Source organism: Armigeres subalbatus, chromosome 3 (assembly GCF_024139115.2).
Source record: "Armigeres subalbatus isolate Guangzhou_Male chromosome 3, GZ_Asu_2, whole genome shotgun sequence".
In the NCBI taxonomy this organism is placed as follows: Eukaryota; Metazoa; Arthropoda; class Insecta; order Diptera; family Culicidae; genus Armigeres; species Armigeres subalbatus.
Window position 1 is genome coordinate 297,457,857 of NC_085141.1, and position 16,161 is coordinate 297,474,017.

At 40.6% G+C, this 16,161-nt stretch overlaps 1 protein-coding gene across 1 annotated transcript; it reads right to left on the bottom strand.

The window, feature by feature from the left end:
- Nucleotides 1-299: 299 nt before the first annotated feature.
- On the bottom strand, nt 300-13,752 carry LOC134222581 (uncharacterized). Its single transcript, XM_062701743.1, has 7 exons — nt 13,373-13,752; nt 12,844-13,081; nt 8,694-8,939; nt 1,859-2,190; nt 1,430-1,799; nt 458-758; nt 300-385 (listed from the first exon to the last, which is right to left on the bottom strand). The coding sequence occupies exons 1-7, from the start codon at nt 13,750-13,752 to the stop codon at nt 300-302; spliced, it is 1,953 nt and encodes a 650-aa protein (XP_062557727.1).
- Between the last annotated feature and the right edge of the window lie 2,409 nt (nt 13,753-16,161).

Consider the following 16,161-nt stretch of genomic DNA (forward strand, 5'->3'; position numbering starts at 1 on the left):
TATGGATCATATATCCAAAACTATGGACCATATTACCGAATTGGATCATAATCACGATCATAATCAAAAAGATTAATTGAATTCTTCAATTAATCTTTATGGATACGCCTGAGCTATTTTTGGATTTAAGGTAGCGTTTTATGGAACATTCAGATGTTATTTATGGATCGTTTTTCATTTTTTATGGATCGTTTTTGTGCATTTAACGGTACAAAGTAAGGCTGCCATAAACAAATGTGAAAAATATGTTTGTCAACCCTTTTGAACGAGCGAGAAAGGCATCATCACCGCTAGGTGGATTACTCAGGGTTTTTTATGGTAATTTTCTTCACTTTTCGTTGGTCTTTTTTCAAAAGTAGCACTGTTGAACCATCTTCAGAGATAGCTATAAGGTATGAAACATAAAAATCCGATTAGATATAAGGAGAAATCATCAACAACATATTGAGGGTATTACCGTCTGGCACACAACACAGATAATTATGACATGAGTCAACGAACATCCTGGTTCCACCCATTACGATGGAATGTCGGTCTCTCAATGACCGCAGCAAGAGGCCGATAATATGACGATTACTCTTGAGAAAATTCCAGGTATTTGTGGTTTGCAATATAAACTCACATTTTTTGTTCTTTGTAGACTCTCTTGAGCCTATTATTTCTGGAACATATTTGGATAGTATTCGCCCGAACGCAAATTCTTCCATTTGAGCCATTGTCAGATCAGATAGTAACAATTGTTTTGAAGATTCGCTCATCTGAAAAATGAAATATTTTTAAATCAATATCATCGTATGCTTTTCAGAGGAAAACAGCAAATTCATGGATGAACTAAACCGTTTTTTTTTTTAATATTTTAACCGGGTCCAGAAAGAAATGAAAAAATCTCTCACTGTGTATACCCTTACGATATATGTATAACATATCGTGAGCAACATTCTCCGCAAACTGATACTGATAGCATGTTCTATAGTCATGGAATTTCAAATAATGAGTTACTTCTACATTCTGATATGTTTATTTCCACATGAGTGTTCATCAAGAGAACATTGGCTTGGTGGCAGGATATTACGAGCATATGGAGACGCATGGTACATTTGTGCATTAACGGCTTATGACTAAACTTATTGAGAAAATTTCAACACATCTGTTAATGTTTAAGAATACTAGCATACGTGCGGAAACTTGTATTATTGAAAGCATGTATCAAATAACATGTTGGGAAGTAAGTGTTTGTGGTTAAAAAGGCGAATACCGCTATCAGGAGATCATGAGAACTACTACCAAAGTTCAGAAGACACCGATGATCCAGCATGCGGCATATGGACAGTCCCAATGCAACTATGATCTAACACTCAATTGAGAGCACACTTTACAAACATTGTTGTTAAAATGATCTCACAAAATTAACATATTTTCAAATTAATACCTCGTATTTCTTTTTTAATGCTAGAATATCGATTTCGATACTCATATTTTGCTCTGCTGCGTCGACTGCATCTTCTCCATAGTCCCTTTCGATCTCCTCATAAGCAACAGGTTTGCGCCTTACAAAACCCGGGCTACTCTGAATTTTTTTCGTGCACATGTATGCTGCATTTTTCCTTTGAAACATTCTTCTCAACCAATATCCAGGACGTTCTCCAGTGTATCGATACATATATTCGTCGTGCCATTTGTAACCTTCATTATGCTGAAGTACTGTTATGAAAACTCTTCTTTGGTAGGATCCTCTACTCATTGTGTCGACGCGTTTTCCTACATTGTATTTACTCAATCTACAATATAAGTTTTCAACCCTAAAACGATAAAAAAAATCTTGAAAAGCGCAATTTTCAGTAAGTAACATAGGAATTACAAGTTGCTTGTCCTGTTTTCACTGAAAAACTCTGCCTTAGCAGCGGATTTTTCCACCGCCAGAGTTATCTTATCCCATATCCCATGAGATTGAAATTCCAATACTATGTTCTGGGATTCTGTCACATCCTGTTTATTCTTACAAAAATATGACCTACAGTCATCATGAACACCAAACGCATGAAAAGGGGCGTTTCGAATGTCGTGTCTGAGTCCTTCTACGTCTTCTCCGTTGGTTTCATCAGCACAATGTTTAATTGCAGATCGTATTCCACGGGTTATGCGATCGATTGATTTTGTCATAGTATTAGCGAATTGTTTCGGACATTTTATCTGAAAAAAATATTTTAATTTCTTAATTTTTCGATTGAATTGGATACGGATTTAATTTGATTTGGATTGAATTTGGATTGGATTTAAATCATATGTGGATTAGTTTTGATTCGTATTTGGATTGGATTTGAACTGGAATTCGATGGGATTTGCATTGAATCTAGATTGGTTTTAAATGGGATTTATTTTGAATTTGAATTTGATTTATATTGGATTTTTTTCGGATTGGATTTGGTTTGGATTGAAATCATTCATATTTGAAATATATATTCTAGGAAAGATCCATTAATTACGCAACGCAAACCTATAAACATGTATTCTATGATTATCAATTTTGGCTCACCATAATAGGTTAATATTTACATACCTGGCGAGTATTGCATAACGTCCCCATTGATCATAGAAAGTGAATTACTTTCGGGATCAGCTGAACCAAAACTGGCATTCCAGTCAGTCGTCGCACCAAATGCAGTCGTTGCTTCAATGTCCTCATGTCCATCATCATCAAAATATCAAGCTGGGAATAATTTCTGATGAAATTATGCCAGTTATATTTTGGCACGAATCTTTCAAAAAGTGCGTTTAAAGCGGGTTATTATTAGTTGTGACGAAAAATATGGAACGTATTTTTTTCTGTATTCAGTTCCGAGTGTGCTACGGTGGATAATAGTGCCCTGGACAGTGGTTTAGAAAAATGGTCATTATTTGCAAAGAAGAACAATAAAATTCACGAAGAAGACAAAATTGGGAAGTGAAAAGTTAATGAGCAAAAAATGAAGAAAATACTGGATATTTGTATCGGAATTTGATTAGAATATGAGGATTATATTTCAACATACTTCGAGTTACTAAATCTTCATTCTTATATCAGGTTAGTAGCTTCAAATCATCATTTTAATCAGTCGCTCCTTGGGACAACAGAAAGGGGAGGACTGAGAGGAGGAGGAAGTGAGGGGGACGCAAGGAGCCATATTTCCGGCCATTACGGAACTCCTCCAACTATGTCCTTAAGCTGATCACAAATAACCTGGGCCTCCTTAGCCGTGTGGTAAGACGCGCGGCTACAAAGGCTCTGTCCCAGTGTGGGGATATAATGCCAATAAAAAGAAGAAGAAAATCACAAATTACAATGAAATTAAATGTGTAAGAGAGTAAATTCTATGCTAATTTGCTTCCAGAACCCCAGTGGAATTTTCTCCTTTAAAGGGATTCATTAGATTCTTGCAAAGCAAAGCATATCTGAATTATGATTTCAACACTAAATTTAATATTTTAAGACTAAATAGGAAATATTTTCCCATGGTTCATTTCGCATAGTTGATTTACTCATTACATTACATTGATCATTAAAATTTATCGACTTCCATCGCCTCGTCAAGATAAACACTTGTGGAATTCGGCTTGGCTGTGCAAACCTTGTGGGTCATCTCGTTGGGGCACATCAGGAGAATCACCTCTCAAACCCAGTGCTCCTGCAGGAACTTGTTGAGGAACTGTTGGGTTATCTCAAGCTAAACTAAGATCTTGTAGTCACCTTGGCTACCTTTGGGAGCTTCAGGCTCCAGTTGGTATCAGCTACAAGTGAAGTCAGATCAGAAATATCGGCGTTCAACAGGACAACACGGAGCGACAACCAGAGTGGACGAGAGTATGCTACAAACACACTACTTTAAACTTCATCAGCCTGGGGGCAGCAGGGACCATGTCCAAGGGCTTGACGACCCCTCCCCAGCTGTCTGTGAGTCAGGGAGAACTGCCTAGGGCGTGGTGGGATTTAGCAGTGGGCTCTGCTAAAATCCCTCCCAAAAAACCACAAGTGCCCGTAATCAGACTCTATCAAAGCGACTGTGTGCCGCTTCAAAAGCACAAGCCCAAGAAATGCTACTGGCATATCAGGGTTGATACCAGTAAAACCCGGATTATGGCATACTGGTTGCGTGTATTGGTCTTGTATCTGGATATTGTTATATTGTGAAGCGAGGGCTGGCAGTCTGACATTCTACTCTCTTAGTAGGGCCGACTCGAACTCGACTCGAAACGGCGAGTGGGCTAATGGCTAGGCTGTCTTCCGTCCCATAAAACCGTGGCGGGCCTTGTAGCACGCTGCCCAATCCTGCCATCCAGCTTTGCCTACTGGGTGGGAGTAGGCTCAGATGCCCTTTCCTGACTTGCGCTGATCTGGCTCTGAACACGCAAGTGTCAATCATCGCATGGCCTCTCTGCTTGCCCCAAGGCAGGCATAGATAACCATGGGATCACTAAAGGCGACTACTCCAGTAGGATTCGGCGGCAGCCGCAAGGGGGACCCATACAGCAATGAGCATTGAACGTAATCAGTCTTTGGAGTTGGAGGTGACGGACCCCTTTGCCAATAGGGGTCTAGCGAGGTCCCCTATTAAAGAGGGGGCGAGTGGAGTGACGGCTGCTGCTATTGGCAGTACCGAAGAGTCTCCAGTGTTGGTGAGGAGTAGCCATGCCTGCACGCCTGACGAGACACTACCAGGGATACGGGAGGGTGCCCGAGCAACTCGACGAGATCATCGAGTTCGTAAGCGGCAGGCAGATAACACCAACAAGGAGCTTAAGCAGAGCCTGTTGGTGCTCCGGCAAGCTGTTCGTGTCGCAAGACAAGAACAGGACGCTTATATCAGGCGTGTAGCGGCAGCAGAGAAGGTAGCCAAAGGTACGCATACCAAGGCCCAGCGGTGTTACTGCGGCGAAAGAGGCGACCGCCCTTACGGCCAGTGAGGGTAAGAAAACGCCAAGCTCGAAGCGACCCAAACGCGCTACCATTAAGGCAAAGCGTCGCCTGGATGGTGCACCGGAGCCTGAAGGGCGTGTGCCTAAGAAGGCAAAAGGCACTAGACAGGCACAAGTTGCTGAGCCACAAGCTGGCCCCAGCCAGCCATCGGTACTCGCCGAAGGGGATGCGAATTCTTGGCAACTGGTCAGTAGGGTGCGGAAGTCAAACACCCCTCAACCTACGAAGAAGGCGAGAGACAGAGGCGAGGCCTTGTTGGTGAAAACCGACAAGGCCAAATATGCCGATGGCCTGAAATCGCTGCGAGCGGCCGATAGCCTATCGGTCCTGGGCCAGGATGTGCGCAGCGTTAGACGTACCAAGAACGGTGAAATGATCTTCGTACTGAAGCGTGGCGCGCAATCCAGCGGGGTTGCTTACAAAAAGCTTGCCCAGGAGGTCTTGGGTGACGGCGCTCAGGTCAGGTCGTTGGGTGCGGAAGTGACTCTTCAGTGTAAGCAGCTGGACGAGGTCACGACCGCGGAAGACGTCGTCTCTGCCGTCAAAGAGCAGTGCGGCACAGAGGTTGAGCGGTCCTCTGTACGCATAAGAGGGGGATTCTTTGGTACGCAGGTAGCCTATCTCAGACTACCGGTGGCTGACGCCAAAAAGGTCACTGAGAAAGGGAAGCCTATTACAATAAAATCATTTTTACAAACATTAAAAATAAACAGTTTACAATACATTCAACAAATTAAAATGATAGACGATCTCTCTGTGCCCCGAGAGAAACGTCCAATGTGTTGCTTTTGCCCATTGCGAGATATGACGAGGTTTCCCTATTGGTCCATCAGTCAAATCCCGCAAATGTGTTTTCATTGCGTTTTGCATTTTGTCTACAACAGCCAAGGCGTTGAATACATAGCTCTATTTTGGTGTAGGATTCAGATCCTATTTGGGCACCTGAAATAATTTGTGCGCAACAACAATTAGAGTCTGTGTCTGGGAATCTCTGTTATCTATAATTTTTATTGCCTAACTTTAGGCCCAAACACAGAACATTTAGAAATGGTACGTACACAATTCCATTCAACATTTGTCACTTAGGAGAAGTAAAATAAAATAAATTACACAGGATAAAACACCATACATAGTGACAGAACTTAAAATTACTTAACTTACATCTAGGTAAGTGAAGAAACTTGTCCTCAACACCTGAGTTACAATTCCCCGTCGGGGAGCCATATTACAATAAATGTTTACAAACATACAATTATAAACAATTAACACATTGAACAAATTAAAATAACTGACGTTCTCTCTGTGCCCTGAGAGAAACGTCCAATATGTATGTTTGCAAATTGCGAGATATGACGAGGTTTCCTTATAAGATTTTGGTCCGTCAGTCAAATCCCGCAAATTATATTTTTATCGCGTTTTGCGTTCTTTGTCTACAGCAACCAACTGCTGTATTCATAGCTGGATTTGGTGTAGGATTCAGATCCTATTTGGGCACCCTCAATTAATTTGTGCCATTTGGCACCAGCAATATCAAGTGTGTCTGGGAATTTCTCTATTTCTCGGGTACTTATTCAAAAGGACGTATGTGATTTTATAAACAAGATTCAACCAAACCATCACCATATACAGATAGGGGGAGGCTTCGGCTACCTGTTGGTGGTGTTGGTTTGCGTGGGAGGGCTCTCAGATCGGACAAATCGACGTTTGAATCTTTGTTTACAAAATCACATACGTCCTTTTGAATAAGTACCCGAGATTTATAATTTTAATTGCCTATCTTCAGGCCCAATCACAGAACATTCCGGAATGGAACATTACACAATTTTACTCAAACATTCGTCACTAACATGTAAGATAAAATGAACCGTAACACAACCTTCAACCAACGGGAACGAAATTTTTGTGGATGGTCTAGAAGCATCCACAAAAATTTCGTCAATTTGATTGGAGGAAAGGTGTTGAGGAGGACTATTACTCAGGGTTGGTAGCGGGTCACTTTTTAGTGACTTGGTCACTATTATGAGCCTAGTCACTAAAAAGTCACTATTTGCATCCAAAAGTCACTAAAGTCACTATTTTTCGTAAAATGGTCACTAAAGTCACTATTTTCGCATCGTTTTACGTGCCAACACAAATATTCACACGTCTAACTGCATAGGAATTAGCGAAAGCACAATCAAAAACATTTTTTATTGTCTTTATTAAGCAGATTTTCATCCCTTAGCTGGCTCGTCTACAGATACAATCCAAAACATTGTTCTTGCACTCTTTCACACTTTTTCGCAGCTCATACAATTATCCATAAATGATAAAACTGGTGGGAATATATTTTAGTGAGACAATATTTTTAGACGGTAGTAAAATACGGGGCAAAATTTGCTATACATATATCATTCTGTCATTTTCATACACAAGCTACAGTTTCACGGAAAAATCTTCAAAATGGTTGTTGAAATTATAAACTTGGTTTAGCGACGCTGGGTAAATACCATTACGTGGTTTGTCACGGAATAAGGTTTACCATGGTCATATTGGTAGCCTCTAGCTAACCCAATAGATACCTTCCTAAATATCCAACTTTGTGATATTTATGAGGGTGTTGCCAAGTCGGTTGCCTCTTGCTAAGCTTCATCCTCTCCCTAGTTATGGTGAAGATGGGCACGGCCAGCAGTAGTAATCCTCATGCTTTTGTAATTTTTGTCTTTTCTTGATTTCTGAGTAAGGAATGTTGTCATCCGGGAATAATTTTTAAAAAACTTAATTATCACTTTTACACATTTACATCTATTCTTAACCGGAACAACAATTTAAACTACCCGACACTACACTAACAGAAGAAAGAGAGTCCGAGCCGCGTGGCGCTGGCTCTTTTATAATTTAAAATTGCTTACCAAGCTTTCCTACACACCTGTATGAAGCTTGGCGCGCAACGTGGCGTGATTTACCGGCAGAGGTTCCTAACGGCTCCTCCCTTTGAAGAAAAGCTGTCCTCAGCGTATTGATCCATGGTTTTGATTCATTCCTGTGGTATGAATGGTATGTCCGGAAACTTGCTCCTTTTCATCTCGTCTTTTGGATTCGCGTCTTCAGAGATAATCAACGTTGTCCTTTGTGGGATGAGTGATTTGATTATATAAACTGCAAAAATGGCTATTAGAAGTACAGAAACTGTCGATATTCCGCCGAAGGATAGCCATCCGAATAAATGTATGTTCCAGTGGAGGTTTTCCGTTGTCAGGTTGAGATGTTTGATGTGTTTGCGCTGTTCCAGATGAAGTTCCTGCAAGTACTCTAAAGGAATGCGGTTTATGATGACGGTTGAATTTACCTTTACTCCTATTGTTGGTATAAACGGTTTTACTGGGATTTCTATGTTGCTGTTGCTATACTCTTCCCCGTTTAGTTTTAGCATACAACTCGAAAATTGTATAAGGAATGATCCTTTCAATTCCCGTTGTTGATTTGAGCAGTTGGATGCTAATTGAATATCCGCGTTATTGATGAAAATGCTACCGTCATCCACTTTTCTGATGATGTTGCCTTTGTAGACTTTCTCCATAGGGCATTGTGCGGTTTCACCTTTCATGATTTGTTGGATGCACTCAGTCGCGGGCTCCAATTGTGACTTGGGGCATATATGAATGTCCCTGTATTTAGGACATGGAGATTTGGTACTGTATAATGTTGGACCATTCAAATAATAGTGGGAGGTCAGGAAAATCCTGGTATTGTTTGAAATTACTGATTCAACGTAGTTCAAGGTATATTCCGCATTCTTGACTCGGGGTACTTTAAGGATGTATACGATAGTGTCTTTGTTGTAGATAATATAAGCGCTAGCGATATCCAGAACGTTTTCTACAAGAGTTGTTTCCAGACCCTGGTGCACTAGGAACTGCTGTACTGCTTCCAGCTCCGCCAAACTGATGATTCGGCTGCTCGGTATATTGCGCCTGGCCAAATCTATAGCTTCTTCTATGTATTCTAGCTGTTTAATGAGTTCGTCAATATTAAACAAGAAATTTACTATATCGAAACCAGTTAAAGTCCTTGAAGTTAATGAATCCATACTATGCATCATAGTTAATATGTAATTTGAAATATTATTGATTCTATTTTCAAATGATTAATATTTATCTGTTTATCATTCTGATCTATAAGTGAGTTCGAAGTTTTGTTTATAATTCTCAAGTCCTCTGCATCAGGACTCCCAGAGATGTATTTCCAAAATTTCCCTAACGATTCCCATCTTCTAACTCTAGAGGGTTGTAATTTCTTGAAAGTTAAGTTCAATTTTACAATCTTGGTTTTAACTAAAGAACTCATTAGACTTTGATTACCCATTCTATCCTGAGCTTGGTCATTTAAATCCTGAACGGTTCTGCTTATTAAGTTAAGGTTGATCCGGTGAACTAATCTGATGTAGTCATTACTGATACGAGCTGGTCCAAGAGATATGATTGCCAAAGGATTCTTGTTTAGGTCGTGTATCAGGAGGTCCGTCCGTACTGTTGTTGTCCATAGACAAAGTCTGTAAATAATTTTGAATAATTGGACTTAAGTCTTTGTATGTTTCTTGTGAGTTTTTATGTCTTTTTCGTCGGTTACGGTCTTGTCCGTCTGTGTTTTTATCTCAATTAGTCTATAGCGATGGCCTCCAGGTGAAGGTTTAGCTTTGCCTTTAACTAATATCGTTGGTCTAGTCAATTTTTGAAATTATCGTAATCCATAGTGGGCAACTTTGCATTATGATTGTCTGCTGAAATTTTAATGTGATCTCTAGCGGTTTGTATAGTCTGCTGTTTTGCTAGGTTTATTTCGTCTAAATTTAGAGATGTCGAATTTCCAAATATTATTTGTCGTGGAGTCAAATTCGTCGTCGAGTGTTTTGACTCGTTGTAAATTGCTGTGATGAGGGCAAGTCCCTCATACAAAGTTAAGTGTTCTACTTTTCTTCTATTTGCCAAGTACATTTCTAACAATGTGTTATGGAAACGTTCCACGATTCCATTGCTATTACTGCAGCTGGCAAAATGAAGTGAAATATTGTGATTTTTCATAAAGTTCTTGAATTTTGCGTTATGAAAGCTTTTTGCCTGATCGCAAGTGATCATTTTAGGAAGTCCAAACGTTTTAAAATATTCTGCCAAAGTTTCTATTAGCTCATCAGCGGTTTCGTGAATTATTTTATAGATCTGAGCGAATTTTGAAAAAGAATCTACGAGTGTGAGAAATTTTTCGGTGTCCTTGACATAAACGTCTATATACACATTTTCGAATGGTTTCTCGTAAATTCTTCTGGATATGGGAATTTTAAATGGTTTTCTTTCGTACTTGGAAAATTTACAATCTTCACAATTGCTTATGAAGGCTTTAACTTTTCCAAGCATGCCTGGGAAATAAACTGATTTTTGTATTTCGCCGTAGGTCAGCTTGTATCCTCGGTGGTTGAAATTGTGACATTTTTTAATGAACTCCTGTTGGTCCTGAAACGAGACTAAATCGGGCAGTTTAATATTAGAGAATTCTACTTTAACTTTTTTAAATTTTGTTCAATCAGTTTTTTGCAGCTGTTTACCACTTCTATTGGGGCAAATATTCCATTAACCGCTCCGGGATCTAGGTAGGCTTTTAGTACTTGTAGAAGATCTGCATCTGTGTATTCCTTTCTATAAAAACATGTCTAGTTTGACCAGGGAATATGGTACATCTCAAATGAGGACTTTTTCTGTTATCGTCGGAAATTTTGATTATCAATTGATTTTTATATTTATTGATAATGTGCGGTCCATAGCTTATATTTTTTTCGAAGCATTCATTTTTCAGTTCTTGCAGATTTAGTTCCGGGTTTTGAATTCTGGAGAGTCCATCTGCAACAACGTTCTGTTTTCCCTTCTTATAGACCATCTTGAAGTCAAACTGTTCGAGATACAATCGTTGTCTAGTGACTCTTCCGGTCGCATCTGTAAGTTTAAGTTCTTTGGTAAGAGGTTCGTGATCAGTATATATTGTGAATTCTTTTCCATATAGATATGATCGAAAAGTTTTCGTAGCAAAATATATACCCAAAAGTTCTTTTGCCGTAGCTGAATAGTTTTCTTCGGCTTTCGACAGTGTTCTTGAAAGAAATGCAATAGGCCGTTCCTTTCCGTCAACAGATTGAGCTAAGACTGCTCCAATTGCCACATTAGAGGCATCTGTAGTTAGGATGAATGGCTTGGTGAAATCTGGGTGAGATAATAGAAGGTCGGTGGTCATAATATCTTTCAATTTGTTGAACGCTTGTTCGAAATCAGGTGTGATTTCGAAAGATTTGGCATTGCCTCGCAATTTTGAAGTAAGTGGTTTTGCAATATGTGCAAAATGTTGAATGAACCGTCTATAATAACCAACTGTTCCTAAAAACGATTTCAATTTTTTAGGCGTTCTGGGAAGAGGCCAATTCTTCACAGCTTCTACCTTTCGGGGATTAGGTCGAACTCCTTCTCTTGTTACAAGATGACCAAGGAATTCAACTTCCTTCCTTAAGAACTCTGACTTGTCGCATTGAATTTTAAGGTTTGCTTCTTTCAGAGTTTGCAATACTTTTGCAATGTCTTGTAAATGAGATTGCAAAGATGTGGAGAAGATGATTATATCATCCATATATACGAAGCATCTTACTCCAATGTGTTTCCTAAGAACCGAATCCATTAATCTTTGGAAAGTCGCGGGGGCCCAAACGGCATACGCACGAATTCGTATTTACCGTGGTCGACATTAAAAGCGGTTTTAGGTACATCTTTGGGATCCACTTCGATTTGGTGGAATCCACTGGCCAAGTCCAGAACGGAAAAATACTGTGCTTTTCCCAGTCTGTCCAAAATTTCGCTTATTTCAGGTATTGGATACCTGTCAGCGGGTGTCTTCTCATTCAATTTTCTATAGTCTACGACGATTCGGTATTTCTTTTTTCCAGAATTGTCAGACTTTTTTGGCACTACCCATATGGGAGACGTCCATTGGGATGAAGATTCCCTAATAATACCTGCATCAAGTAGTTTATCAATTTGGGCCGATACTTCTTCCCTAAGGTGATAAGGATACTTGTAGGTTTTCTGATGAATCGGTTTTTCATCAGTCGTATGAATGTTATGTTTCACTTTCGCTTTCACTTTCACTTTCGTGGAAGAATACACTCTTATACGGTTTGAGAGTTTTTGCCAAAAGCTTTATCTCCTCATCATTAAGATGCTCAGAGGGAAAGTTCAATTTCAATTTTGATTGGGCTACGTGATTGTTGTTCTCCATGATAAAATAATCATTTTGAAAAGGAATTAAGCTATATTCCATATTGGGTTTATTGAATGCTACGTGGACTAAGGCTTCATTGTTCTGTGCCTCGTAGAGTCCTGGTTGTAGAACTACGCCGCAAGTGAGGTTTAACTCATTCTTGATCAAAAAGGTTCCATTCGCCGTGGTACAAACTTTAACTAAGTTTTCTTTGGTTTCGTGAGAGTTCAAGGATGTGGGAAAATATTTAGAAAATTGATAAATTTTTGTTCCTACTTTAAGTTGATGCTTCTTTGTATCGATAATCGCGTTCATTTTAGACAAATTTTCATAGCCTATCAAGCCATCGAAGAAAGTGTGAAATTTAAAAACGTAATACGGAAGACTATCACTAAACGATTCTGACAAAAGATTGGCGTTTACCACGTGTTTAATCAAAAACTTGCCGTTCTTATTAGTCACTAAAGCCGGACGTTCTACTTTTTTTGCTGACTTTACATGTTGAGGGTCGATGTATGACTTATTTGCTCCGGTATCTACAAGAATGTTTAGAAAACCTTTCGTAGTAGGTATACGCAAATAGGGAATGAAATCTAAGTTTGTTTTCTCTTTAGCCTGACCATCTGAAAATTTAGTTCGTCTATCTGTTGTTCGGGATCATGTTCTTCGCCGACAGCGTTGCCGTCGTTGTGTTCATCGTCATCGGACTCGTCATCCGATTGCACTAAATTGGAATTCATTTCAATCTTACGGTTTGTGTGGGACGATGCGGGTTTTTGTGTAAACTTGCTGATGGGTTTAAATTTCTGGAGTGGAGCAGAGTTTGGTTTGGTATTACTTGAACTATGATTACCGTTACTGTTGAAAGTGGGGGGTTTGATTTTATGAAATGGTCTACGCGTTTCAGCGTTTTGATTAATGGTTACCGAATGAAAAGCCTCTTCAAGATTACTTGGATTGGTACTCCTAATGATGCTTGCTAAGGGTTCTTGGATATTGTCAAGGTATTTTGTTATAACGATTTTTTCTAGTAGTTCGGTTGAAGAAAGGGGGTTGAGTTGCAAATTGGATTTAATTCTACTTTCAAGATCTTTTATTTCATTGTAAAACCTCTGATGACTTTTATCACCCTTTCTAGTGTTGAATAACATGTTTATGTTGGTGGCGATATCTCGCTGATCGCCGTAGTGCTGTAAAAGCACTTTCTTGATGTCTGGAATGGTGGCGGGATTTCCATTCACGCATAAAATTTGGCGCGCATCGCCTTTGATTTTGTTCTTAATTGCCTGTATATAGTAGGCGTTCATTGAGTCAGGGGCACCGTTTTGTCCCTTGACTTTAAATGTGTTGTACAACTGGTCGACTTCGTCGAGCCACATAGTTAATTCATTTTTGTTACCGGAGAACTCCGATAACTGTTTTATGGGGTCGGGTACTTGATATGTATTCGAGTTACCTCTAACCAAATTAGTAAGCTCAGCGATCTGCTGCTTGAGCTGCTCAATTTCCATTGCACGGGTGTCTGGCATTGTTTTTCACTTGTAAGAGATATTAAAAAGAAATTCTACTTACGATAAGATACGTGGTAGCATCGATGTGGTAGGTGTGCGATGAGTGGTGGATCGTTCGTCGTCGGTGTCGCTGCTGCGTTGATTTCCTCCAACTGTTGATAAGCGTGACCTGACTCCAGTCTCCGGTCGCGGCAGATCACTTTAAAACTTATATGTTTCTTAACACCACTAGCTTTACACAATCCTACCGGCTGCGCCAGTAAGGAATGTTGTCATCCGGGAATAATTAAAAAAAAAACTTTATTATCACTTTTACACATTTACATCTATTTGTAACCGGACCAACAATTTAAACTACCTGACACTACACTAACAGAAGAAAGAGAGTCCGAGCCGCGTGGCGCTGGCTCTTTTATAATTTAAAATTGCTTACCAAGCTTTCCTACACACCTGTATGAAGCTTGGCGCGCAACGTGGCGTGATTTACCGGCAGAGGTTCCTAACGCTGATAGCATTCTAGATAAGGATTTCAAAAGAAAAACATGATATCACTAGTTTACAATCTACTACGGGTTACACAGTGACAATGCAAATGCAACTCTGCTCACAACCTAGTTATACTTCATACAAAAGTCACTATTTAGTCACTTTTTCTGCATCTGAAAGTCACTATTTGGTCACTTTTTTCGTCATCGTTGGTCACTAAGTCACTATTTTAAACGGCATTTATCGCTACCAGTCATGATATTACAATAAAATCATTTTTACAAACATTAAAAATAAACAGTTTACAATACATTCAACAAATTAAAATGATCGACGATCTCTCTGTGCCCCGAGAGAAACGTCCAATGTGTTGCCCATTGCGAGATATGACGAGGTTTCCTTATAAGATTTTTGTCCATCAGTCAAATCCCGCAAATGTGTTTTCATTGCGTTTTGCATTTTGTCTACAACAGCCAAGGCGTTGAATACATAGCTCTATTTTGGTGTAGGATTCAGATCCTATTTGGGCACCTGAAATAATTTGTGCCATGTGGCACCAACAATTAGAGTCTGTGTCTGGGAATCTCTGTTATCTATAATTTTTATTGCCTAACTTTAGGCCCAAACACAGAACATTTAGAAATGGTACGTACACAATTCCATTCAACATTTGTCACTTAGGAGAAGTAAAATAAAATAAACCGTAACAAGCTGAAGATCGGCTGGTCAGTATGCCCAGTAAGCGTGCTCCAGCCACCTTCAGTGGACAGGTGCTACCGGTGCCTTGAGTCCGGGCACAAGTCTTATGACTGCAAGGGCCCAGACTGAAGCAAGATGTGCCGCCGCTGCGGTGAGGTGGGACACAAGGCACAGGAATGCGACAAGGCACCTAGGTGCCTTATCTGCGTCAGTAAGAAGCAGGCCCGGAACCCGGCGGCAATCTGCACAACGGGAAGGTACCCGGTTCAAGAGGTTGTACACTCCTCCGCGGAGGGTGTCGCGATAGCCAAGATCAATGGGGTGTTCTATTGTAGCTGCTACGCCCCACCAAGGTGGCCAATGGAATAGTTCAACCAGATGATCGACAGGCTATCGTCCGACCTAGTAGGTCGGAGCCCGTTCGTTATAGCGGGAGATTTTAATGCTTGGGCAGTGGAATGGGGCAGCCGCTACACCAGAGGGAACAAGCGTTACTCGAGGCACTTGCAAAACTCGACGCAGTGCTTGTCAATGACGGAGCCAGTAACACATTCCGTAGGAATGGGGCCGAGTCATGGATAGATGTAACGTTTGTCAGCACCGGTCTGGTCTCTGACCTGGACTGGAGGGTAGACGAGAGCTATACCCATAGTGATCACTAAGCAATTCGCTTCAAGATCAACTATGGTGTGCAGCATCCGAGGGCGGGAGATCCCTGTCAGGTCCGTGGGTGGAAGTCCAATCGCTTCGACAGCGAAGTTTTCAACGCGGCCCTGGGACTGGAGGCCAACACTGACAGTCTAAGCGGGGATGCGCTGGTAGCTGTCCTATCACGCGCGTGCGACGCTACTATGCCGAGGAAAGCCCTGCCAAGAAATTGCAGACGCCCGGCATACTGGTGGAGTGCCGAAATTGCAGCCCTACGATCAGCCTGCCTCAAGGCTAGACGTAGGACGCAACGAGCCCGCACCGAGGAGGAAAGAGCGGTTCGCCGGGAAGTGTTTCGAGCTGCGAGACAACAAGGCCCTTAACAAGGCCCGAAGCATGTATTGCCTTGAAAAGACAAGAAGACGGATAAAACCGTCCATCTATAAAAAAATAAAAATCAAAAATGTTCACAATAGCACTATAACAACTTCTGATAACAGACGAGTCCACAAAATGCCTAAAAATTCGATACACTTAATTTGCTTTAGATTTTACTGTTCAACCTTTTGAGGCGGTACTCAACAGACGATCGCC

Coding starts and splice junctions, on each gene's coding strand:
- LOC134222581 (XM_062701743.1), bottom strand. CDS start 13,752: ATGCCAGACACCCGTGCAATGGAAATTGAGCAGCTCAAGCAGCAGATC. Junction 2,191..8,693: donor CCTTGAACTACGTTGAATCA/GTAATTTCAAAC, acceptor TATTTTTTTCAG/ATAAAATGTCCGAAACAATT. Junction 386..457: donor TCTGTGTTGTGTGCCAGACG/GTAATACCCTCA, acceptor CATACCTTATAG/CTATCTCTGAAGATGGTTCA.